Genomic DNA, 25,548 nt, shown 5'->3' with positions numbered 1-25,548 from the left:
TTAAGAAGGTTCGGGGTTTTAGTTAGTTACATGATTCAAGAACTTTGCCCGCAAATTTCTTGCCAAGGCTCCTTCCATAAAGGATATAAAATAATTTAAAATGGATTAAATGATGAGATTTTGCATTTGAATGTTTTATATTATATAATATTTGCATATAAAAGAATAATTAATGCTGCATTTGAAGTTTTCTAGACTGCTCTATTATTCCTGGTTGCTATGACTTAGAAAAAATATAAATGGAAAGCTAAAAGAGCTCTCTCTCCCTCTCTTATTTATTCCTAAATTTGTGATCTGGTGGACAAATACTGATGTATAAGTATGCAATTATTTTTATTAGAGTGCTCTTTTAGCCTTTAGCATTCCAGAAATGGGTTTGACAAACTAACCTGTTTTTAACCTAATAATAAAAACACATTCACATGAAGGATTTTCTCAGCTCTCTCAACTTTTATTCTTCTACTGCATGCAATTTACATGACTTTAAATTGTTTTAAATTGCAGCTCAAGAAAGGTGGAAGAGGATGACTTTGATGATTTTACAACAAACCAAAAATGGGTAATGTCTCCAAAATCTCATGATACTGATGTGACACTGTTGTTAAACAGGTTACTGAGAGAATATGATAAAAAGCTGCGACCCGATATTGGAAGTAAGTGTTTTTTGTTTCCAATTTCTGAGAAGACAACTATGAATACTTACATATCTAATTGAAGATGGTTATTATCATTATAATAATCAATCACTATGATACGAAAGGTATACTTATTAGTGGGTTTTTTTTGCTTCAGTCTTATTAAGTATAAGTATAATCTTTATTGTCATTGTACTTAAATACAACAAAATTAGATCTAGTATGGTAGTATAAAGCATAAGCTTCAAGCATCACAATAAGGAGATATACTGTACATTTAAATATAAATTAAGTAATTCATTATATAATACTATAATTATTTATTCATCTACATTTAGATTATGAATATTGTAAATTTTAATTTCAATTCTATCTCCATGCTATTCCAAAATTATGCTGTTAAGATTGAAAATATATTTTTTAAAAATCATGAAATGGACATTGAATTTAGCATCATTTCTTGAACGTAAGATAAAGGTGATAAAAGCTCCCAAGAATGAGCATCTGGTAGTTCTCTGGAAGTTTGACAGAATGCATTTTCCATCATCCTGGATATTAACTGTTCAGACTACAGCTGATGCTAATAATATTTGAAAAGCCAGAGGTAGCCTGTAAGTGGTAGGGAAGAATAAAATGGATACTGTGAGTATACTATTGATACAAATCATTTTTTAAAATGCTATTAATTAAATTAAACTGGTAGAAGTTAAACACCGATGTGCAATTTACCCACAATATTTATTATCAGGATATAGAAATGGGCATTAGTGTAAAGCCCCTTTAAAAACTGTTAGACAAATTTGCAGAAGCTAAGCATTTTCTCTGCAAATATTAACCATGATAATGAAGAATGGCCCTTGGTTTTAGAAGTAATATATCTATATAACAAAGTATGCTGAAGCACAGCTTCTTTTCATTCTCTGCCACTTGGGAGGTAGCTATATTAATCAAAAGCAACAACAAAAAATAACAGGCTTGTGACAGGTTAAAAATTCAGGATTATTATAATATAAGCATTTATGGGCTGATAATATTTATTTCATCAAATGCAGGATGTGTTACCCTCTATGGACAGAAGTGTGTGTGTGTGTGTGTGTGTGGGTGTGCGCGCACGCACACGCGTGCACACACACACATACACACACTTGCTGGGTACCCATGCTTCGCTATAAAACTATGTGATCAGGCTTGATACATTGACACTTAAAGCTTGAAAATTAATGTAGAATGTGTACCTCCTTAGCATCAGTGCATGTTAATATAAGGCAACTGGCAGTTGGAACAGAGTTCTTTTCAGGTGGGGAGGGGGAGTAGTATGTCTAAACTTCCAGCCCTCAGGCCAGCTGAGTCACTGACCATGCCCATATAAGGCAACTGGCAGTTGGGACAGAGTTCCTTTCAGGTAGGGAGGGAGACAGGGGTGGGTTTCAACCAGTTCGTGGTGGTCCCCACGAACCGGTTGGTCGGCGAACCCGGAAGTAAGTAACTTCTGGGAACTGCGAAGGGCCCACCCGCCCGCCCGCGCTCCTTACTGGTCTTTGAAGGCTTCTGCACTTCCACGCAGGTGCATGGTACATACAGCGCCTGCGCGATTCTCCGCAAGCAGCTGGATGGCACATACAGCATCTGCGTGATTCTCCTTGAGCAGCTGGAGCATCACGCAGGCGCTATGATGCATGCATGAACTGTACACGTGCACAAGGATGCCACCAGCCCCGTTCCAACTGAACTGGTTGGAACGGGATAAGCAACCCACCACTGGAGGGAGAGTAGAACATCTAACTCCTTAGCGTTGACTTGTGTTAATTTAATACTGTATAATAAATACTGATGATCTGATGGTAATTTTGAAAAATACTTTCTTACTGAGCCCCTAGAAGCCAAGAGGAACATACCTGCTGAATTTCATGTTTGTAGGCTTTACAGTTCTGGAGATTTTGTGATGAGTGAGTGGTATTTGGCTTTTATATATATAGATACACACACACACACACACACACACACACACACACTCACACACACACATTCACAGAGAGAAATATGTTATGATTATATATGAAAAGCTGAATATATGCAAGACTGCTATTGCAAACACTTTTTGAAAAAGGGTTGATTGGAGCATTGAGTTATTTGTTCTTCACTATTTTTTCCTACTAGTAAAGTCTCTCCTTGTCCAAGTCATATTCTGATGCATAATTTGCTCTGATTAGTTGATTATAAAGATCGAGTGTTTCATTTTGGGAAGTTATCTTTTTTCAAACCTATTTTGGTCATGATTTGGCAGCCTAGCAAGGATATCAACAATAATGCTGTTCCTGAAACGCTTTGGTTAAAGAAATCTGAGTTTATTGGGCCAAAGAAAGAATAGCTTTCCACTAATGAGAAAAAAAGGATAGATTAACACAGATTTCCATTGAACTGTCTTCCTCTTACAGTGTCTAGTTAATTGAAATATAGAGCCAGTAAGAGCTGTGCTGGTGCAGTGGTTAGAATGCAGTATTGCAGGCCTATTCTGCCGACTGCCAGTAGTTCAATCCCGACTGGCTCAAGGATGACTCATCCTTGCATCCTTCCAAGGTCAGTAAAATGAGGACCCAGATTGTTGGGGGCAATATGCTGACTCTGTAAATCATTTAGAGAGGGATTTAAAACACTATGAAGCAGTATATAAGTCTAGGTCAGTGGTTCCCAATGTGGGGCCCATGCCCCAGAGGGGGGGGGGAATGTGATTTTTAATGGGGTCAATTTGAACCTTGTTTAAACCAAGTTAATGGCCTTTTAGGCTTCATCCGCATGAGTAAAGTTCACCTTTTGAATAAAGTAAGAATTATATTTCATTGGGGTGGGGATCAGAATTTTAGAGATGCTTAAGTGGGGCATGGTCAAAAAAACATTGGAAACCACTGGTCTAAGTGCTATTGTTTTCTTCTGGCCAATTGCTGGCTTATCAGACCAGGTGCTGCAGTAATAAAGATACAGAATCCATATCTGAAAAAGATTCCAGTGCCAGCTGTGTTCTAGATCTCTCTAACTATGACAAAATTACCGATTGCATCCAGAAGATCAGGTCTCAATACTTGTTCATTTTTCACTTGTTGTAGCCATAATGTGGCCAGTAATACTCTTTATTTTCCATTCTGGCAAGCAGGCCAGTGGGCAGAGGGAGGATAGATATATGTTTAGATAGATGCACAAATGAACATACACACAGATACAGGCATTGGAATATTATTTTAAAGGTAACTATATTATCCACTGGAGGTACACTTTAGTGGTTGAAGATTGTGGTTCAACTTAAAGATTTGATTCCATATGGCTTGAAAAGAGCTTTTTTTTTTTTTTTTTTTTTTAAAAAACAGCTTCTCCTAGGGCAGGGGTCAGTAACCTTAAATGCTCAAAGAGCCATTTGGAACAGTTTCCCACAGAAAAGGAAACACCGGGAACCACAAAACCCTTCCCATGCCCGACTATTCCCTAAGCAGCCACAGAACTAGCATATGTAGTTGAATTAAATGCTCTGTTTTTTTCTGAAACTTTTCTTTTCTTGGATTTATTCATGGTTGGCTCAATAAATCGTATGCCGGTGGGTATCACCCATTGGCAGTTGTGACACATATTTTGAGTGACAAGGAGCCACAGCAGAGGGATGAAAGAGCCACATGGGGCTCCATAGCTGCAGCTTGCTGACCCCTCTCCTATGGAAAAAAAAATGGTGCTGTCACCTAGCCTTTGGTTTGTGAAATGACCACCTGCATTTTGCATTATTTACAATCTCACAAATTGTGTGTAAGTAATGTTTATGTGTGTGCATATATATTCATAATTCTGTTAACACTTAATGTACCTCATTCAATTGATAACTTTGTGGATAACCTTCAGGCAAAAAACAAAGCTTTCTTCCAGAGAAAATAGGATGGTGTAAACAAAGTTTTAAAAATAGGAAAGAAAACCAAACATGAATTGGCTCATAAGGAATGGGTATATTTAGAATTGCTCTTAGGCTATGATGTTCTCCCATCAGAGTAATGCTTGTCCCCATTCTCCAGGCTTTCAAAAAAGGAACCAGGAATCAATTTTTTGAGCTTGACCTTTTAAATTACCTTAGATTGTTCTCACATTTTTAAAGACTTTTATTATTGTTTTCCAGGGCTTTGCCCAGCTTACTATTCACAGCTTTGGAGAAAAGATAGCATAGAACCATTATTAATAAATAAAACCAATAAAGAATTAAAGAGAAAAATGTCCAGTGAGAATGAAAACTAGAATTTTAGCAACAGCAGTGGAGTCAGATTGTGAATGCTCTTCTATCAGCTTAGCAATTAGAAATGAAGCAAGCTGACATTTTTCTCAGATAACCAAATTAATGGGACCAAATGACAATGTTCAAACAGAGTCCAGGGAATCTATTATTTTTCAAGAACACAGAAAACTGGAACAAATTCAGTAATTCTTAAGCATAATGTGGTTATTATTATTTTTGGCTTTAATTTATTAGCTCAATGTGAAATGAGCTATTTATTGCTGAAGAGCAGTCAGTGATATTTTTATTTGCATGTGTTTGTGTCTGAAACTATGGTGGGAAAGGATTTTAGGTTTTTATAGGTGTATGAGAAAAGGGTGGCTCAGTGGCTAAGATGCTGAGCTTGTTGATCAGAATGGTCGGCAGTTTGAATCCGCAGCGCTGCGTAATGGAGTGAGCTCCCGTTACTTGTCCCAGCTTCTGCCAACCTAGCAGTTTGAAAGCATGTAAAAATGCAAGTAGAAAAATAGAAATCATCTTTGGTGGGAAGGTAATAGCGTTACATGCGCCTTTGGTATTTAGTCATGCCAGCTACATGACACAGAGATGTCTTTGGACAGCGCTGGTTCTTCGGCTTTAAAACAGAGATGAGCACTGCCCTCTAGAGTCAGGAATGACTAGCACATATGTGTGAGGGGAATCTTTACCTTTGGTGTATGAGAAAGAATTGGATGTTAGATATATAATGTAATTGCTAGTTCATTATTAAACTCTATATCTTCTACCAAATGGCAATTTTATTTGGCTAATAAAAATCTAGTATTTTTAATGCCAAAGAATAACTATTTTAGTATTATATTTATGAGTGAACTGGCTGTTGCGTCCTCCTGATGCAGCCGGCAGCCAAGTCACGCCCTGCCGCATCCTGATTAGTCCAGGCGCGGCTTGCTGCCGGCGGGAGATTTGCTCCGCTCCTATTGGCTGCCTGCCTGACGGCTATCCATATAAATAGCTGTCAGGCGGCGCTGTCCCGCACATGAGTCCTGAATACCGTTGCTGTTTAAACCTGTTAATAAAGCGTTCTGGAAATTACCTCACGCCTCGCCTCATACATAAAACCTGGTGACGAGGATGAGTGATACCGAACCTCTCCATATTCTGGCCCTTGCCGCTGCTTCTTCGTTCTCTCCTTTCCGGCCTGAAGTGGAAAGCTGGGATTCCTTCCTAGAACGCTTCGAAGTATTCCTTCAAGCCCATGGGCTGACCGACCTGCGTGAGGGGCACAAGAAGGGGGTGTTCCTTCATTACTGCGGGGCAGAGATGTTTGCCACTGCCCGTGCCCTCTCCGCTCCTTCACCTTCCCACGCAACTCCTTTTGACGTTCTTCTCCTCAAGATGCATTATGAGCCGGCTCCCTCCCGCTACGCTAGACAACAGCACTTCCGTCATTGCATCCAATGGGAGGGCCAGTCCATTGCTCAATACATGGAGGCTCTTTGCACTGCCACCATGGACTGCGAGTTTCTGGATCTGGACGATGCTCTTCTGGAGCAATTCATTTACGGGCTCCTCGACCTGAACCTCCACCGCGCATCCTCTCATGGTCTGAGTTGTCCATGAAGATCACCGTGGATGAGGCCAGGGCGTATGAAATGGCAGGATAGTCCACTCCTGATCTCCGCCGTTTCCCACCCTCGGTCTTGACCTCTCTTCCTCCTTCGTCCTACCAGTGCCAGGTGTCCCACGAAGACCCTCGGTCTGACTTCGATGCCTCCGTCGACCGGCTGCGCTCTCTCTCCCTCAAGGACACTGGCTCCTGCCTCAGCTGCGGCGCCCGCCACCAGCATTCCTCCTGCCCTTTCCGTGCTGCACTTTGCCGCCAATGCGGCAAGAAGGGCCATATAGCCGCCATCTGCCGTTCTCCTGCTTCGGCTCCCCGGCCCTCCAGGGCTTCCGCTGGCTGCCGTCCGGCCTCTGTGCCTTCTTCTGCTTCCCGCTGCTACGCTGTTTCCGAGCCTGAGGGGTTCACTTCCTAGTGGCTGATGGACACTGCTTCTACCACGTCTGGCGGCCGGGGTAAGATGCATTTCCGTGTCTTGCTGGACGGCCGCCCTTGCCAGATGGAGCTCGACACTGGCTCCTTGAGGACCATCGTTTCCTGGGACACCCTCAAACAACTCTTTCCCTGCTTCACGCGGAAATGACTATCTTCTGCCCCTTGCCTCCTTCGGGACTACCAGGGGTCTCCTATTCCTGTCCTGGGGTGCCTCACGCTGCCGGTCCAGTATGGGCGGTTCCATGGTCCCTTGCCCCTCATTGTGGTCAGGAACTCCTTGACCTCTCTCCTAGGGCTTGACTGGTTCCGGGCCTTCGGGTTGTCCATCACTGGCATTAACTCCCTCTGGCCGGCTTCTGACATCGACCTGCTAGTGGCAGAGTTCGCTGATGTATTCAGCGAGGCCCTGGGTTGCTACAAAGGCACTCCAATATCCCTAAACCTCAACCCCCTGATAGCCCCCATTCGACTCAAAGCCCGCAGAGTGCCATTGGCACTGCGGGCTAAGGTCGACGCTGAGCTGGACAAGCTCATCTCCCAGGGCATCCTCGAGCCCATAGACCACACCCCCTGGGAGACCCCTATTGTACTTCCCCTTAAGATCGGACGGCTCCCTGAGGGTCTGTGCCGACTACAAGGCCACTGTCAATAGGGCCCTACAAGCCCATCCCTACCCTGTCCCCATCGTCCAGCATGTGCTGCATTCCCTGGGCTAGGCCAAGATTTTTGCAAAATTGGACCTGGTCCAGGCATATCAGCAACCGCCTGTGGACAACGCCACCACCACCACCACCGCCACTGCCCAGACAATTGTCACACACCGGGGGGGGGCATTCCGCTGTATGTGCCTCCAGTTTGGAATCAGTGTCGCCCCCGGTCTCTTCCAGGGACTTATGGAGCGCCTGCTCCATGGGATCCCTGGCGTGACGCCATACTTCGATGAAATCCTGATTGCCGCCCCGGACCAATCAGGACTCATCGCCACTCTACGGGCAGTCCTCTCCCGATTCCGTGCCTCAGGCCTCCACCTGAAGTGCTCCAAGTGCTGCCTTGGGGTTCCTGCCATCGACTTCCTCGGGTTCCGAGTGGACGCCCAAGGCATCCACCCCTCGCCTGCTAAGATAGAGGCCATCACGAATGCCCCCACCCCTTCTAACAAGGCGGAGCTCCAAGCCTTTCTGGGGCTCTTAAATTTCTACGCCACCTTCATCCCCCATAAGGCTTCAGTGGCAGAGCCTCTGCACCACCTCTTGGATTCCTCCACCCCCTGGGCCTGGACCAGCTGCGAGGCGCATGCGCTCGCGGCTGTCAAACACCTTCTGACAGCTGCCTCCATACTCACGCAGTATGATGAGCGCTTACCCCTCCTCCTCGCCTGTGATGCCTCTCCTTATGGCGTGGGTGCTGTGTTGAGCCACTCCTTCCCGGACGGCTCTGAGGCACCCATCGCCTTCTACTCACGCACCTTGTCCAGGGCTGAACATAATTACAGCCACCTGGACAAGGAAGCCCTGGCGGCTGTAGCTGGAGTCAAGAGATTCCACCACTACCTCTACGGCCGCCCCTTCACCCTCCTGACAGATCACAAGCCCCTCCTTGGCATCCTGGCAGGGGATCGCGCCACCCCCATCCTCTCCCCGTGCATGTCCCGCTGGTCCGAGTTTCTTTCTGCCTATGCTTACAGACTGAAATACCAGCCCGGCAAGCATATGGGCCATGCGGACGCCTTGAGCAGGTGTCCGCTGCCCCTCCCGCTCACCAACCCCGCCCCCACCGTGGCCTCCAGCGTGTTCCTAGTCGACAACCTGGAGCTGCCACTCTCTGCCTCAGACATCGCCACCTCCACCACCTCCGACCCCCTCCTCTCCCACATTTTAGATGCCATTCACCGGGGCTGGATGGTGGATACTTGGGCTCCTGAGTTCCTGCCGTTCCTCCACCACCGCACCGAACTTTCCGTCCTCCAGGGATGCCTCCTCTGGGGTTCCTGCGTAGTTGTTCCTCCTGCCCTGTGCCAACTGGTGCTCCACCGGCTCCATGAGGGTCACCCAGGCATCGTCCGTACGAAGGCCCTCGGCCGCGGATATGTCTGGTGGCCCTCCATGGATACCAACATTGCTGGCTGGGTGCAGCGGTGCACACCCTGCCAGGCTGTTAGGCCTGCCCCACCCTCCTCCCCTCCCCGGGAATGGGACATCCCCTCCTCCCCCTGGAGCCGCCTTCACCGGACCTCTTCGGCCCCATCGATGGCTGCTCCTTCCTGCTAGTTGTCGATGCCCTTTCAAAGTGGGTGGAAGTCATCCACCTATGCTTTGTCACCTCTGCTGCTACAATCCATGCCCTGGAGTGCCTTTTCTCCACCCATGGCCTCCCTGATACATTGGTGACTGACAACGGGTTCCAATTCACCTCCGCTGAATTCCGCCTCTACCTTGCCAGCCTGGGGATCCGCCACGCCCTGGTGGCTCCCTCTGGCATGGCGGAGCACGCTGTTCGCTCCGCCAAGGAGAGCCTGGCCCGCCTGAGCCCCTTGCCCTGGCCTACCCACCTGTGCACTTACCTACGAGCCCAACATTCTACTCCCTATGCCGCCACCGGAAAACCCCCTGCTGAGGTTCTCATGGGCCATCGCCTCCGCACCGTCCTGGACCGGCTGCACCCCCATTTCTCTCCCCTCTCCGTTTCCCAGGACTCCACCCGCAGGGCCCTCCGGGTGGGGGAGGAGGTCTTTGCCCAAAATTACTCGTGTGAGCCTAAATGGGTTCTGGCCATGGTTCAGGAACTAACGGGACCCTGTTCCTACAGGGTCCAACTTGCCGACGGACGAATTTGGCGGTGCCATGTAGATCAATTGCGCCACTGGGCAACGACCCTGCTGGCCGTCCCACAAGGCCTCACCACTCCGACCTCTCCTTCGGACTCTAGCCTCAAGCCGCAACTGCAGGCACCACGGCGCACACCACCAGGCGACCTCCCACCACCAGCCATCACGACCGCTGACTTGCCTGCCAACTTCGGTGCGAGGCTAGGGGCTGGGCCTCGAGTTCCGCTCCACCTCCCGGACAGAGCTCCTCCTCCACAACCGTCCTCTTCGGTGACCACACCCGAAGTAAGGCGGTCCCAGCGCGTGCGCAGTCGGCCGAAATATTTGGATGACTACGCATGCGCCATCCGGGGGAAGGGGTGTTGCGTCCTCCTGATGCAGCCGGCAGCCAAGTCATGCCCCGCCGCATCCTGATTGGTCCAGGCGCAGCTGGTTGCTGGCGGGATATTTGCTCCGCTCCTATTGGCTGGCTGCCTGACAGCTATCCATATAAATAGCTGTCAGGCGGCGCTGTCCTGCGCGTGAGTCCTGAATACCGTTGCTGTTTAAACCTGTTAATAAAGTGTTCTGGAAATTACCTGACGCCTCGCCTCGTACATAAAACTGGCTACACAACAATTAATATTTTATGTCACAATATGCAGTGCCAGACTAAGAAGCTTTTTAACACCATCTTTCGAAGCTTTAACAATAACACAGTTCACAACCAGTAAGAAGACTTGCAACAAAAAAATTAAGAGTGATATCTTAGTTATATATATATATATATATATATATATATATATATATATATATATATATATATGTGTGTGTGTGTGTGTGTGTGTGTGTGTGTGTGTGTGTGTGTGTGTGTGTGTGTGGACACGGACACGCACACATACTGCCTTTCGGGCCACTAACTTGAAAATAGGTTGTTTCCTACATATGAACCTCAAATGAGTAGCTAAACTGTTCAGTTATGATGTTACAACAAATAATCAAGTCACAGTGGCTGTCAATAAGGTGACTTACAGTCACGGATTTTTCCCAATATCTAAAGATCATTTGTTGGCAACATAATTCTTACTATATCATAGTATGGCTTCATAAAACTGGGCTTAGATTGAAGAGATAATTGGCCTCTTGCTATTCCAATATTGTTCGAGGTAGCATTAAGATTCTTAAATAGTTCTAGTAAAATGAAACCAAGTTTTTCTGCTGATTGGGTATATGCAATCAACTCAGTACTGACTTTTAGTACACATACAAATATATCTTTTCCAGAATGATATCTCACCAATCTGGCTCTTCAAGTCTTTGCAGTGCTCCCATGAACCCACTTTCCTTGTTATTAATTCCTACAATGATTCCACAAGAATATTTATCCTGGCAGTTTTGTTGAATTCATGGAAGGAAAATCTGTCCTTGAGGAATTTGGTATCCTTCTTCTTTTGTTTTGTTTTGAAGGATAGAGTATGACAGTAAATATTTATTGTATCTTTGTTAGAGATTTATAGAATATTATATATTATGCCCAGTTGCAATGTATGAATGTGAAAGTTGGATCATAAGAAAGACTGAGCGCCAAAGAATTGAGTCATTTGAACTATGTGCTGGAGAAGACTCCTGCAAGTCCTTTGGACTGCAAGGTGATCAAACCGGTCATCAACCCTGACTGCTCTTTTGAAGGCCAGATCCTGAAGATGAAACTCAAATACTTTGGCCATCTAATGAGAAGGAAGGGCTCATCGGAGAAGAGCCCAATGATGGGAAAGACTGAGGGCAAAAGAAGAAGGGGACAACAGAGAATGAGGTGGCTGGATGGAGTCACTGAAACAATTGCCATAAGCTTAAATGGACTCTGGGGGATGGTAGAGGACAGGAAGGCCTGGAGTAACATTGTCCATGGGGTTGCGGTAAGTCGGACATGACTTCGCAACTAACAACAACATATATTATGCTTAGAACATAATACATAGAATAATTGAATCAGAAGAACTGTGGAGGTTTTCTAGTCCAATCCCCCCACCCTAAAGCAGGATACCCTATACCTGGGATGGCGAACCTATGCCATGTGTGCCACAGGTGGCACTCAGAGCCATTTGTCAGGGCACATGAGGCATTGCCCTGTCAGCTGGCCAGGGTGCATGCGCATGCTGGCCAGCTGAGTTCAGCCTTTTTAAAAGCCATTTTTGCCCTCCCCAGGCTCCAGAGGCTTTATAGAAGCCTGAGGAGGGTGAAAAGACCCTCCTTGCCTCCCTTGGAGGCCCTCTGGAGGCTTCAGGAGCTTCCCGTAGGGTCATTGCCCGTAGGGTCATTTTAAGCCCTCCGGAGGCTTCAGGGACCTTCAGGAGTCTTCCCTGAAGCCTCCGGAGGACTAAAAAGGACCCTACAAACAAACTGGAAGTCACTTCCAGTTTGCTCGTAGGGTCGTTTTAAGCGCTCTGGAGATCTCCTGAAGGTCCCTGAAGCCTCTGGAGCCTGGGGAGGGAGAAAAAAAGCATGGAAAATGGGGGGGAGCAACTCTCATGCACGCATGTGAACTAGGGGGGTCACACATTGCATTATGGGTGCGGCACACCCGCACACAACCCCCCTGCACTCCCTCCTCATGGAACATGAGCCAAAAAAGGTTCACCATCGCTGCCCTATACCATAAATGGATAAATGGTTGTCCAGTTCGACTTAGACTGGCTAATTTCCTAGTTTTTCATCTATAAACTTGGCTAATTTGTTGCAATTCTACATGAATGTTTCTGGAATAGATGTGGATAGATAGATAGATAGATAGATAGATAGATAGATAGATAGATAGATAGATAGATAGATAGATGATAGAGATAGATAGATAGATAGATAGATAGATGATAGAGAGAGATAGATAGATAGATAGATGAGCATGAAGAATCAAAGATGTGAAAAGAACAAGTTAGTTCAAGATCTTATAGATCCAAAGAGTATAGAATTGCTTAGTATATTTTTAAGGGATTGCTGTGGTCTCATTGCCATGATAATAGACCATAAAGCCTGGAAACCTTTTAAAAGTATAGGATAGATACCTGGCAGATCATTATTGGGCTCAGAACTCAATAGGGAATACTAATTGTAGACTAGACTGGGAAGCTGAAAAAGCATCCCAAATAAGACCGTGGCAAACTGGTTCCATATTATTAGCAAAAAATCCTACATAAAGTCAAGATTGACTTGAAAGAATCAGAATTTAGAAGATGCCATACCTACAAAATGCAAAGTTGGTCTTCAGTCCAGACTTTGGGTCCTGGGATATTTTAATATTTATACCATGACTACATCATTAGAAAAGTTCAGGAATTCAGAGGTAGCTACATTGACTTCTTCTACCAAAAAAAGTATCTACCATTTATTGCTGACTGGAAACCCCTAATGGAATTTTTGTGTGAAAAAAAAATGAACTTATGATTTATGGTTTGGATGATCAGACAGACTAGATTATATAAAGAGAGTTCACTGTAACCATAGAGTAAAAGCAAATTTATAATTGTATGTATATGCTATAAAGAAGATTGGAAGCTACTTCTTTGTATATTTGTTTTCCTTTTCCCTTTCCCCCCTTTCTTGTACTTTCAACTTTCTCTTTGATTTCTTCCTTGTTCTTGCTTTGTATTATAAGGGACCTGGTGGCTCAGTAGCTAAGACGCTGAGCTTGTTGATCAAAAAGGTGGTGGTTCGAATCCCTAGCACCACATAACAGAGTGAGCTCCTGTTACTTGTGCCAGCTTCTGCCAACCTAGCAGTTTGAAAGCATGTAAAAAATGCAAGTAGAAAAATAGGGACCACTTTTGGTAGGAAGGTAACAGCGTTCTGTGCACCTTTGGCATTTAGTCATGCCAGCCACATGATCATGGAGAGGTCTTAGGACAGTGCTGGTTCTTTGGCTTTGAAACGGAGATGAGCATCACCCCCTAGAATCAGGAATGACTAGCACATATGTGCGAGGGGAATATTTATCTTTACTCTGTATCAGTTTCTGCTAGATTGTATCTTTCTCTATAGAAATCAATCTATCTATCTATCTATCTATCTATCTATCTATCTATCTATCTATCTATCTATCTATCTATCATCATCATCATCATCATCATCATCATCTAAAACTATGCTTTATTTGTTATTGGCTGTTTGAGATGCAAGTGACTTAAATATGAGGTCAGGTTACTATTTTCTTCTTATAAGTAAATTGCTAGTTGGTAAAGTTCCGATATATAACCACTTTGAAAATCTGCATGGATAGAATGCCAATGACAATGGCCTGAAAAAAGGAACTCAATTTCTTATTGAAATCTTATTGAACTAATCACTCTGCAAGGCTGATCTCCTATGGTAAAGAACTCATGATTTCAAAATCTCTTTTTCAAAGACTTTTGGGTCTTCCTTTTCTAGTCCTGCCTTTACCCCTTGGATTGTAGCTTATAAATTTGTGTTGCCACTACCTTGTAGGACATCATCTCCCCAACATTGATGTGTGATAGAGATGGGACTCATATACCTTTGATAGACCAGGGGTGAGTAAACTGCGGCTCTGGAGCCACATGTGGCTCTTTCATCCCTCTGCTGCAGCTCCCTGTCATTCAACATATGCGTCACAACTGCCAAGGTGTGACACTCGCCAGAATGTGATTTATTGAGCTCTTTGACCCCACAAGGCCAACCATGGATAAATCCAAGAAAAGAAAAGTTTCAGAAGAAAACAGAACGTTTAATTCAACTCCATATGCTAGTTTTGTGGGTGCTCAGGAAATAGTCAGGCATGGGAAGGTTTTTCTGGCTCCCTGTGTTTTCTTTTCTATGGGAAAACATTCTATTGAATGTTTAAGAATGCCGACCCCTGCTTTAGACAATTATTAGATAAGAGAAGAAAAGCTATACAGCGCTTTCTGGCCTTATAGCAGCAAGATAATTAAAAATAGCAAAAATAATTAAAAAGTTTTTTAAAAAACACATTTTAGCATTAAATATTAAATGCAGATTTTTTTTAACCATATGGCATACCAGGGGAGTCTACAATGCTTTTTAGAACAGAGTAGCTCTGGCCTAAAATTGCTTGTTCATTTTGTTCACACGCTCGCTCTACCACAGGGGGCAAATTAGCTTTGCACCGGATGTTTAGCAGCATATGGGAGATGTCCAGTAACCCTCTTCTTGAGGGGTCCAGTTTTGGTTCCTCGTGGAATGCTGCTAGCTTTCCCACTGGAGTGGTACCTATTTATCTACTTGAATTTTACATGCTTTCAAACTGCTAAGTGGGCAGGAGCTGAGGTTCAAATGACAGGAGCTCAGTCCACCACACAGTGTCATGGGCTTGAACCATCCCTGGATGACAAATCCAGTGTCTTTAAGCTGCTGTGCCACTGTGTCCCCGGAAAGCAGGTAATAAGTGTTGGAAAATATAAATCAGTTTTCCAGTGAATCTGGCAGTCTAGCAACTGCAAATAAATAGAAAGCAACCGCCAAAAAAGTATATCAGAATATATAAAAGTAGAAGAATTCTGGCAGATAACAAGAGAATGTTCTGCTATGCCCCCTTTGGAAAATAGAAGAGAGTACAGTTTAGTAATTCAGGTTAAAAGAAACAATAGCAACAAAGCCCAACTTCAAGGTCAAATTCTTGTATTCATGCATGGATGAAAGAAATTGACATTAAACATCCTATGCAATTTGGAACAGAAAGAAATAGAATTACTCAGTAGCACATACGGTACAGCAAAGTGCTCTGTTGACTTTTTCTTAGATTTTTTACATGAAAATAGAAGCGACCTCAGTTTCAGTCACCTGAAAATCCCTTCTTCCTGGAATTTCTGAGGCTGGGTGAGAATAGTCAGCTTTCATTCTTCACTAGTAATCATCTTCTAGCTTTTTTTCTATTCCCTCTGAGATTTGTTTACATTCTCCTAATTGAATAAAGCTCCTCCTCAGGGATGGGCTCTGGCTGCTGGTACTGCTGGTTCACTCAGGGACATGTGCGCTATGCGTGCATGCACAGTACTAAAAAAATGCTGCTGCGCATGCACAGAAGCAGAAAACAAGATGGCGGTGGCTATACCAGTTTGGGGGCATGGCAGGCTGAGTTACTACCTACTCAGTTGAACTGGTCCGAACCAGTAGGAACACACCTCTGGTCCTCCTATCTAAAAAGATGGAAGGACTTCATAATAATCCATCTCCTCTCATACTCTGTGTTAACTGAAACTCATATGTTCGTCTATCAATTAGAATAATCCATTGTGATGTCAAGTTTGAAACCTGCCTATCACAACAACATGTAGGATGGATAAATGACTTATGATGTTGATATCATTATTCCTAAACACTCTCTCTCTCTCTCCCTCTCTCTCTCTCTCTTCTACTGATTAAATCTACTTTTGTTTACCTCAAAACAAAACCAGAGTTAAGTCAAAACTTTGCAATGCTAAGGGAGACAGCTGTATTACACAGTTTTGTCCCATTTTGCAACCTTTCTTGCCAGTTGTTAAGTGAATCACTGCAGTTGTTCAATTAGTAACATGATCGTTAACTCAATCTGGCTTCCTCATTGAATTTGTTTGTCAGAAGGTTACAAAAGCTGATCACATAACCCTCAAGACACTGGAACCGTCATAAATTTGAACCAGTTGCCAAGCATCTGAATGTTGACCATGTCATCATGGGGATGCTGCAATGGTCATAATTGTGAAAAATGGTCATAAGTCAACTTTTTCAGTGCCATTGTAACTTTGAAGTTACTAAATAAATGGATGTATATTGAGGACTACCTGTACCTCAGACCATAAACATATGAAAAAAACAGGGATAATGTCTAGAGCCCAGGTGTCAAACTTGATCACATGACATATTGCAACATTTTTTGCCTTTGCAGGCTTGGGGTAGGCTTATCCTGGGCATGATGCAGCCATCCCGCGGGGCGCCAGTTTGACAACCCTGGGTGGAAAACGTCAAAGGAACCTGGCTGAAAATAAGCTAGAGATCCTTTTAAAACAAAGCAATATGATCATATGGGCTACACTTTAATTATTTCCAAGGTACCCTACATTTTTTTTTACAAAGAATTGTGTTTAAAGAATTAGGGAAAAGTTGGTTCAGTTTTAATAGATAATTTATTAGCTGGACTTGCAGCTCTGAGTGCATTATTGTAAGTGCTTAAAAAGAATGGGCAGCTAGGCTTAGTGTGAACACACTTCAAAATATTTTGCTGACTTATTAAGCTTTAAAATGCTCCAGGCCATCCAAGGGTCTCCTTTTCCCATATTACTTTGCTTCTAAGTTCCAGTTATTAGTGGAAATCTTGCTTAAAGCTCTTCATGCCATCAGTAGTTAAATGAATTATAACTGAAGACTGGTCTTATTCAATATTTGGAACTTCTTCTTCACATAACATTTTACTTCAGATGTTATTTTATTTATCACTCTGGTACAAGGGTGACATGAATATTATTCAGTTACAGCAGAAAAAATGATGTGTTCATTTTGGACTGCTTTTGTGTAATTCTTAAAATTTTACTTTATTTTAAAAATATTCTAGTTTAAAGATGGTATTACTTTATTATAAAAAATATACTGTGTTAGAAAACACTAACTTGGATACTTGAGAAAAAGAAGATATACATAGATTAAAATATTGTATGTAAAACCATGAGATTTTAAAGTGAATAGATATGAAGTCAAACAATTTTGCAGATTCATATAATTAAAGCTTCTATTGGAATAATTAAAGTTTCAATATGCATCTAATTATGCCAGTAATTTGAAAAGTCTAAAAGATTTGTTGAAATATGAGCAAATAAATATATATAGAAATGATCCACCATATATTCTTTCAAATAACATTGTACTGGAGTATTGGAGTATTTATTTAAACAGTTATTATACTAGGAACTGTGGTGGTACAGTGGTTAGAAGGTAGTATTGCAGGCTAATTCTGCTGACCGCCAACTGCCAGCAGTTCTATTCTCACTGCCTCAAGGTTGACTCAGCCTTCCATCCTTCTGAGGTCGGTAAAATGAGGAGCCAGATTGTTGGGGGCATTATGCTGACTCTGTAAACTGCTTAGAGAGGGCTGTAAAGCAATGTGAAGCATGGTATAAGCCTAAGTGCTATTATTATTATTGCTATTGCTCAGTGACGTGCGGTGATGTTTATGGCTGGTGAGGCAAAAAGAAAGAAAGCGGCTTGACAGCGGGCAAAAAGAGATTTAAAGGAGGAGAAGCTACTGGGAGGGGGAGGGCTGGTGTGGGGAGAAGGAAGATGCCCAGCCAGGCTGTATTCTTAGGGAACTGACAGAGGGAACGAGAATAAAGAAAACTTAAGAGGAAAAAAGGTTCACGGGGAGGTTTCAGGTGGCTTGAAGCAAGAAGAGGGTGCCTGACCGTACAGATGAAGGAGCCAAGAGAGTCTGCCTGAAGAATGCGGGAGGGAGGGAGGGACTCCGAAGAGACTGTGACCTGAAGCTCTGGGACAGGAAGCAAAGCGGGGCATGGAGGAGGAAAGGGGTGGGAGAGAGAAACAATGGCATTACTCTCCCACCACCGCTTCCACCCACCGGAGCCCAAATGCAGATCTCTTGCTCGCTGTGGAGGAAGGACCAGTAGACAATGTGGTGCTACATGGGCTCCAGGATGCGCTTGAACTGCTCCTCCACCCACTGGAAGGGCCACTTCTCCACCACACGCTGCGCCGCAATGTCCAGCAGGGACTCTGGGCACTGCGTCTTGCCCAAGGGCATTACTCCGAACGCGGCATAAGCCATGGCCAGGGCAGAGGGGAAAGTGGTGGAGGAAGCAGCAGCAGGAGCCAATGAAGGTCCCGCGATGCAAAGTGCCCCGCCGCCGCCGAGGCCGATATCCACGCTGCCGCTGCCTGGCCACTACCCCATCCTGCAGCCAGCACCATACCTGGGTCTGCAGCAAAGGCACTTGGCGGGGGTTGGGAGCTGTCCGTGCTCCACCATGATCGTGCTGCTTCTAAGCTTCCCGCCTCTAATGGCGTGGCATGGCGGCATGGTTAAAAAAAAAGTGCCAGCCCATGTGCCAGCAGAGGCGGGTAAAACACACACACACACACACACACACACACACACACACACAAACTAATTACAATAATACAAATTACAATTACTTACAAATTACAATAATTTTGAATTCCTCCCCACTCCCTCCAACCCACATACCTTTTCCAGCTGTGTCACAGAGGATTTCAACTCTGCTCTTATCTGCCATGATGAAAATGTAAAAAATGTAAAAAGAAAAAGGCAAGAGCTGCTGCTGCCAGAGCCTCCAATGGATCACTCTGCTTAACTGTTTTAAAAAAAATCTCTAAATAAAGTGCCCTCTACAGGAGGTGAGAGAACCACGTGCCTCCTTTGCATAAGAAATTTTTCACCTTTTAACCCTTGCTTAACTCTGCTCAAGTGATCATAAAGATAGACTAAAGGAAGCACATGGTTCTCTCTCCTCCTCCTGCAGTTAAGCACTAAGCAGTGTCATTCCTGCGCATGTGTGAACTGTGGATGGCTGCCGTTTCTTCCTCGCTCCGACTAGGTAGGCGAAAAGACACTAAAAACACCACCGTACCTAGTCAGAATCGATGCGGGAAGGAGCCCCAACGGTAGAGGGTGATCCAGGGGACACGAGCGGGCGGTTGTTGGGGGGGGGGTCGCCGTTTTCCGAGCGGCTCCCAGGCTATGCGACCGCCCTCGGTAGTCCTCCTACTATCTAGTTGTAAAGGAAATGGCGGCATGCTGACGGCGCCGTTTCCCGGCGGTTTTCAATGGCCCCAGCATCCTTCGATCTCGCTGTTTGATTCCTCGACTGGGGGAAGCCTTGAACTCAGACTCACAGCAGACTACCGTGCCAGAGAGGGGGTGGCTGATCCGGGATGGCACTGAAGAGATCTGGCGGCTGGCCTTGCTTGTCTTGCTTGCCGCCATCGCGTTCCTCCCAGGTGCCCCCCCCCATCGCTTTATCAGCTTGCGACGTTTTAGACATCTTCTGGCTTTTTCCGGACATCTGGTTTTGCTTTTCACGATTGAGAGGAGCTCGGAGGAGCCCTTGGACTTATACCAGCTTGTTTTGCTTCCGGCAGTGTTAATGAGGCCGGCGCCTTACAACTCCATTCCTCGGGCGGGAGACCCAATAGAGCCATTTTGGACTGAACTGAACAGGGAACTATCGTGCCAGGGAGGGGGTAGCTGCCTTGGATGGCATCAAAGGGGATCGTTTGGCAGGCTCTGTTGTCGCCGTTACGCCCCCCCCCAGGCGCCCCCCCTCTCCTATACTACTTCAACGATTATGGAGTTTCCTTCCCTTTTTTACCATCTTTACCATCTGGCTCTTTTTGTTACTTTGTCTATGAACTTGGACCTGGACTCTCGGATCTCCAGAGCTACGTCCCTGCTCCTTTGTTGCGACTACGGCTGCCCACCGCTGCTCCCAAAACAGTATCCCAACTATCAAGGACATTACTCCATCATACCTTGGACTTGCCCTCCTTGGATTTTGCCATAGGAAGGGAGAGGAGCGGAGTACCTCTCCCCCCTCCTTCCCACATTGTTCCATTTTTAGATTTGCGCAATTTTTAGTCTCTGCATTTTATGAATGAGGTGAGAATGATGTGACTGTTGTTGTATGCGCCCACTTTTTTTAACTCCTATTACTGTTGTAATTCTCTGTGTTTTTAAATTGTTAGTGGGGAGCGAATGGTTCTGTGACTGTGTATGTCTGAGCAGGCTGGGGCCAATCCAGGTACCCTCTGTGCTGAGTATTAGGGGGGCCTGAGCTAATCCCAGCCTCAGGATGTGTGATTCGAAGGGCCTGCCGGAGCATGCGGGAGTTATGGGGGTGGGGGTGGGCCACGGACACGGGAGTGGGCCAGAGCATTACGGTCTTAACAGGGAGGGGCAGATATGGCGGGGACTTTAGGGCAGGTGATTACCGGGGAAGGAGGGCTTGCTACGTCACAGAGATCCCTCCTTCCGGCCCTATGAGTCCCACTCCAAGGCCAGATGGTGGGAGTAATCAGGACCCTGGTCTCAGGCTGCTGTCGCTAAATGCCAGGTCTGTAGTTCATAAGGCTCCTCTCATTCGGGACTTAATTTTAGACGAGAGGGCAGACCTGGCATGTATTACTGAAACCTGGCTGGGCCCGGAGGGAGGAGTCCCCCTCGTAGAGATGTGCCCAGAGGGCTTTCAGGTGCTTCATCAGCCGAGGGCCCAGAGAAGGGGTGGGGGTGTGGCCATTGTTATCCGAGAGTCTCTAGCACCTCGTAGGATCCCTGCTCCGGAGCTTGTCGGGTGTGAGTCCCTGCTGGTGAAGTTGGACCTCAAGGGTCAAGTGGGTTTGCTGCTAAGGTACCTGCCTCCCAACAGCGTTGCAGAAGCCCTCCCCTCATTCCTCGAGTCGGTAGCCAAGCTGACAGTTGAGTTCCCCAGGCTTATGGTTCTGGGGGATTTCAATTTGCCTTCGCTCGGTGAACACTCTGATGGAGCGCAGGAGTTCATGGCTTCCATGACAACCATGGGCTTGACCCAAGTAATCCGGGGCCCAACCCACTTGGCGGGTCACATGCTCGACCTCGTATTTCTCTTGGAGCAGTGGAGCTGTGATCTTGGTCTGAGGGGTAGTGAGATCTTACCCCTGTCATGGTCCGACCACTACCTACTGAGGCTTGACTTTCGGAGACCAAACCCCCACTGTAGGGAGGAGGAACCGACCAGGTGGTTCCGCCCCAGGCGACTTATGGATCCCTCGGGGTTCCAGACGGAGCTTGGGGTTATTCCTGATACTCTCGCCCGCAGTCCGGCGGAGACTCTGGTTGCTGCTTGGAATTCGGCAGTGACGGAGTCTCTTAACCGGATTGCGCCTCTACGGCCGCTCCAAGGCAGTGGATCCAGGAGGGCCCCTTGGTTTACTGAGGAACTCCGGGAGATGAAGTGCCGAAAGAGACGCCTAGAGCACCAATGGAGATCCAGTAAATCCGAATCGAACCGAGCACTTTTAACATCTTGCATCAGAGAGTACATCCGGGCAATCAGGATGTCAAAAAGAACTCATATTGCCTCTCTGATTGCTTCCACTGAGTTGCGCCCAGCCGCCCTGTTCAGGATAACCCGTTCCCTCCTAAATAGGAGGGATATGGGTGATCCTTTGCAGAGCAGGGCTGAGGATTACGTCCAATTCCTCGCAGATAAAATTGCTCGGTTTTGGGCGGACCTGGACTCCAATTCTGCAGAACCAGCCGAGGCACTAAGGGATAATCTGGTAGGTCATCTCTGGGTTGATTTTCAGGCTGTTACCCCTGAGGATGTGGACAAGGCCATGAGAGCTGTAGGTGCCTCCACATGCGTGCTGGACCCGTGCCCCTCCTGGCTGGTTGTTAACAGCAGGGAGGTGACACGGGGCTGGATCCAGGCGGTTGTTGCCACCTCCTTACGGGAGGGGGTCTTTCCCACCACTTTAAAGGCAGCAGTGGTGAGACCCCTCCTGAAGAAACCATCTTTGGATCCAGCCGTTCTAAACAACAAACGACTGCGGGAGGTGGGGGTGGGAGGCACTGTTTTACGGTGGTTCTCCTCTTACCTCTCGGACAAGTCGCAGTCGGTGTTAGTCGGAGGGCAGAGATCGACCCCCAGGCCCCTAACATATGGGGTGCCGCAGGGTTCGGTCCTGTCCCCCCTTCTTTTTAATATCTACATGAAACCGCTGGGCGAGATCATTCGACGGCACGGGATAAAATACCACCAGTATGCGGATGATACACAGTTGTATCTGTCCGCCCCGTGCCAACTCAATGAAGCGATGGACGTGATGAGCCAGGGCCTTGAAGCTGTTAGAGACTGGATGGGGGTTAACAAGCTTGTACTCAACCCAGATAAAACCGAGTGGCTGTTGTGCTTCCCTCCCACTAATTGGCCAAGTGTTCCATCTCTCAGGCTGGGGGGTCAAATACTATGCCCCTCAGATAGGGTCCGCAACTTGGGAGTCCTCCTGGACCCACAGCTGACCTTTGAACACCATTTGTCAGCTGTGACCAGGGAAGCATTTGCCCAGGTTCGCCTGGTGCACCAGTTGCGTCCCTACCTGAACCGGGAGGCTCTCACAACAGTCACTCGTGCCCTTGTGACCTCTAGGCTGGAATACTGCAATGTGCTCTACATGGGGCTGCCCTTGAAGAGTATTCGGCGACTTCAGCTGGTCCAGAATGCAGCCGCGCGAGCGATCATGGGTGCACCTCGTTTCACCCACGTAACACCTATCCTCCGCGAGCTGCACTGGCTGCCTGTTGATCTCCGGGTGCACTTCAAGGTGCTAGTTGTCACCTACAAAGCCCTTCATGGTATTGGATCTGGGTACTTGAGAGACCGCCTACTGCCAATTACCTCCACTAGGCCAATAAGATCCCATAGATTAGGCCTCCTCCGAATTCCATCAGCCGGCCAATGTCGGCTGGCAACTACCCAGAGGAGAGCCTTCTCGGTGGCTGCTCCGACCCTTTGGAATGAACTCCTCGTGGAGATACGTACCCTCACCACTCTCCAGACCTTCCGCGTAGCCCTTAAGTCCTGGCTGTCCCGACAGTCCCGGGGCTAAAGATTTCAACCCCACTCGAAGAGTATGACTGTTGTGCTTTTTAATGATGTATTGTTTTATTTTTGTAACTTGTTTGTCCTCCCTCCCCCTGAATTGTGAGCCGCCCTGAGTCCCCTCAGGGAAAAGGGCGGCATACAAATAAAGTATCTATCTATCTATCTATCTATCTATCTATCTATCTATCTATCTATCTATCTATCTATCTATCTATCTATCTATCTATCCATTCGCTGTGACTCTGGCAGCAACTACCTCAGCCTTTTTCCTTTTAATTTTCTTTTCTTTTCATGATGACAGTGGTGAGGCCCTGCCTCCCTTGACTGCACGTCCCTGCTATTGCTATACTGCTTCCCATGTCAATTTTTTTTTGAAATTTTCCTCAATTTTTTGCAATGTTTGAAACAAGGTCTGAGTCACAAAACTAGGCCTCAGATCATTTTTGCCTATAGATTGTAAAGCAATAATCACACAGTTAAATATACACTTATATCATGGTGGGTTCCTGCCAGTTCTAACCTCTTCTATAGAAGACCTTCCACAAATCTACAGAGCCATTTAGAACCGGTTCCAGCTCCCTCCCCCCACCTATCCTCACATCATCAAGATGAAGAGCGAGAGAAGGAATTCTGGGAGTTGAAGTCCACAAGTCTTAAAGCTGTCAAGTTTGAACACCCCTGGGTTTTTTTTTCCTAAAGGGTTAGGAGTGCAAGGGTCTTGCAACTTGACAGTTTTCAGACTTGCGTGCTTCAAGTGCCAAAGTTTCTGAGCCAACATTTTGGTTGCTAAGCAAGAGCGTTACAAGTTGGCCATGCCCACCCAGTCACATGGCCAGCAAGCCACTCCCACAAAGCAGGCCACACCTACAGAAGAGGTTCTAAAAAAACCTGAAACCCACCACAGACTTATATGAACATGCCTATCAAACTATTTCCATTCAGTTGAGTGTTGATGCTGAGTGCAGAAAAAGAACAAGAAGTATTGAGCTAAAGAAATTAAATGCAGGAGGTAAAATAAAATCTAATTACATCCATATCAACAACATTCAATATTGTTTCCATATCGTTCTAGCCTGCAAACCCCTCTTGCTTTTTATCAATTTATATATTACATTTTACATTTCTCACACTCTTTTATTTAGGATCTCATCAACTCCATTCAACCATGACCTCTTTCAAGCCATTCATTCTTCCTATATATATTTGGCAACCATTTGGTCCCTCTTTATGTCCAAGCCACTTCAATGTGCTTCATTGTACATAACACTCATCTCTATAGTTAATCCATATGCATCGTGTGTCCTAAGCTTTGAAATTTCCTTTCCTTTCCTGCTGTATTTGTGATTTCAATATATTTATCCTTCTTAGGACAAAAGTCACATCTCATATACATTCAGCTCACAATATTTGAAATCATCTTTTAAAAACCAACTTTCAAAGGCTTCATTATCTTGATAGTCACTTGACTTTTATCCATACTTTGATTTTTACTATATTTCTACAACAGTTATACATTTCTTCATTTATTTTAATCTTTAGTGAAGTTTATAAAAGGTACGCAAATGCATTTATCTACCCAATTTTTCTCAGTTCATGTAGAGTTTACAAGCATTCACTTTATTTTCTTTGACAAACACTTTTTGGGGGTGTATGATACATTAATCAGATTCCTTTGTTGCATCATATTAACTGATAATTGTTGGAAGTAATTTGGGTTCTCAGTGGATAGTGCAACATTATTTGTATATATCCATTCATGTCCTCAGTCAGCACACTTGTGTAACTACAAGTATCCCTTACACATTATTCCATATTTATATGAAGTAGCAGAAACTCACCTTTTTGTCCACTCCCTGCTCAATGTTGAATCATTTTCTAAGAAGTTATTGATTTTTATGCATATTTTTTTCCATTATATGCTTGCTTTTATGACATTCAGCAACCAACTTTTTACTTCACATTCCTAGAAATTTTCCATAATTCAATCTATTTTCATTTATCATGAACATTGTCTAAGTCAAGAAACATACAGTCAGCTTTTTATCCACCTCTCATTCATTCATTTCTTAATTATCTGCTGAACAGGAAAAATCTGATTTGTGCATCCCTCACCAAGCATAAAATTGGACTGTATTCTCCAAATTTTACTGATTCTTTGTGTACCCTTTCAGTCAGAATTCTGCCAAACATCTTTTCAGGCA

General features: G+C 45.3%; 1 protein-coding gene across 1 annotated transcript in view; it reads left to right on the top strand.

Annotated features, from left to right (window-relative positions):
- Positions 1 to 496: 496 nt before the first annotated feature.
- Positions 497 to 25,548, top strand: part of GABRG3 (gamma-aminobutyric acid type A receptor subunit gamma3) — a gene marked incomplete at its 5' end in the record, with an annotated part of 443,827 nt that continues 418,775 nt past the window's right edge. Inside the window, one exon of the mRNA XM_032226074.1 lies at positions 497 to 653. Coding sequence (XP_032081965.1) covers positions 497 to 653 — 157 coding nt within the window. The remainder of the gene's footprint in view (positions 654 to 25,548) is intronic.

This window comes from Thamnophis elegans, chromosome 11 (assembly GCF_009769535.1).
Source record: "Thamnophis elegans isolate rThaEle1 chromosome 11, rThaEle1.pri, whole genome shotgun sequence".
NCBI classification, from domain to species: Eukaryota; Metazoa; Chordata; class Lepidosauria; order Squamata; family Colubridae; genus Thamnophis; species Thamnophis elegans.
Note: the sequence above shows the minus strand (reverse complement) of the source record. Positions and strands in the feature narration are given on the sequence as shown.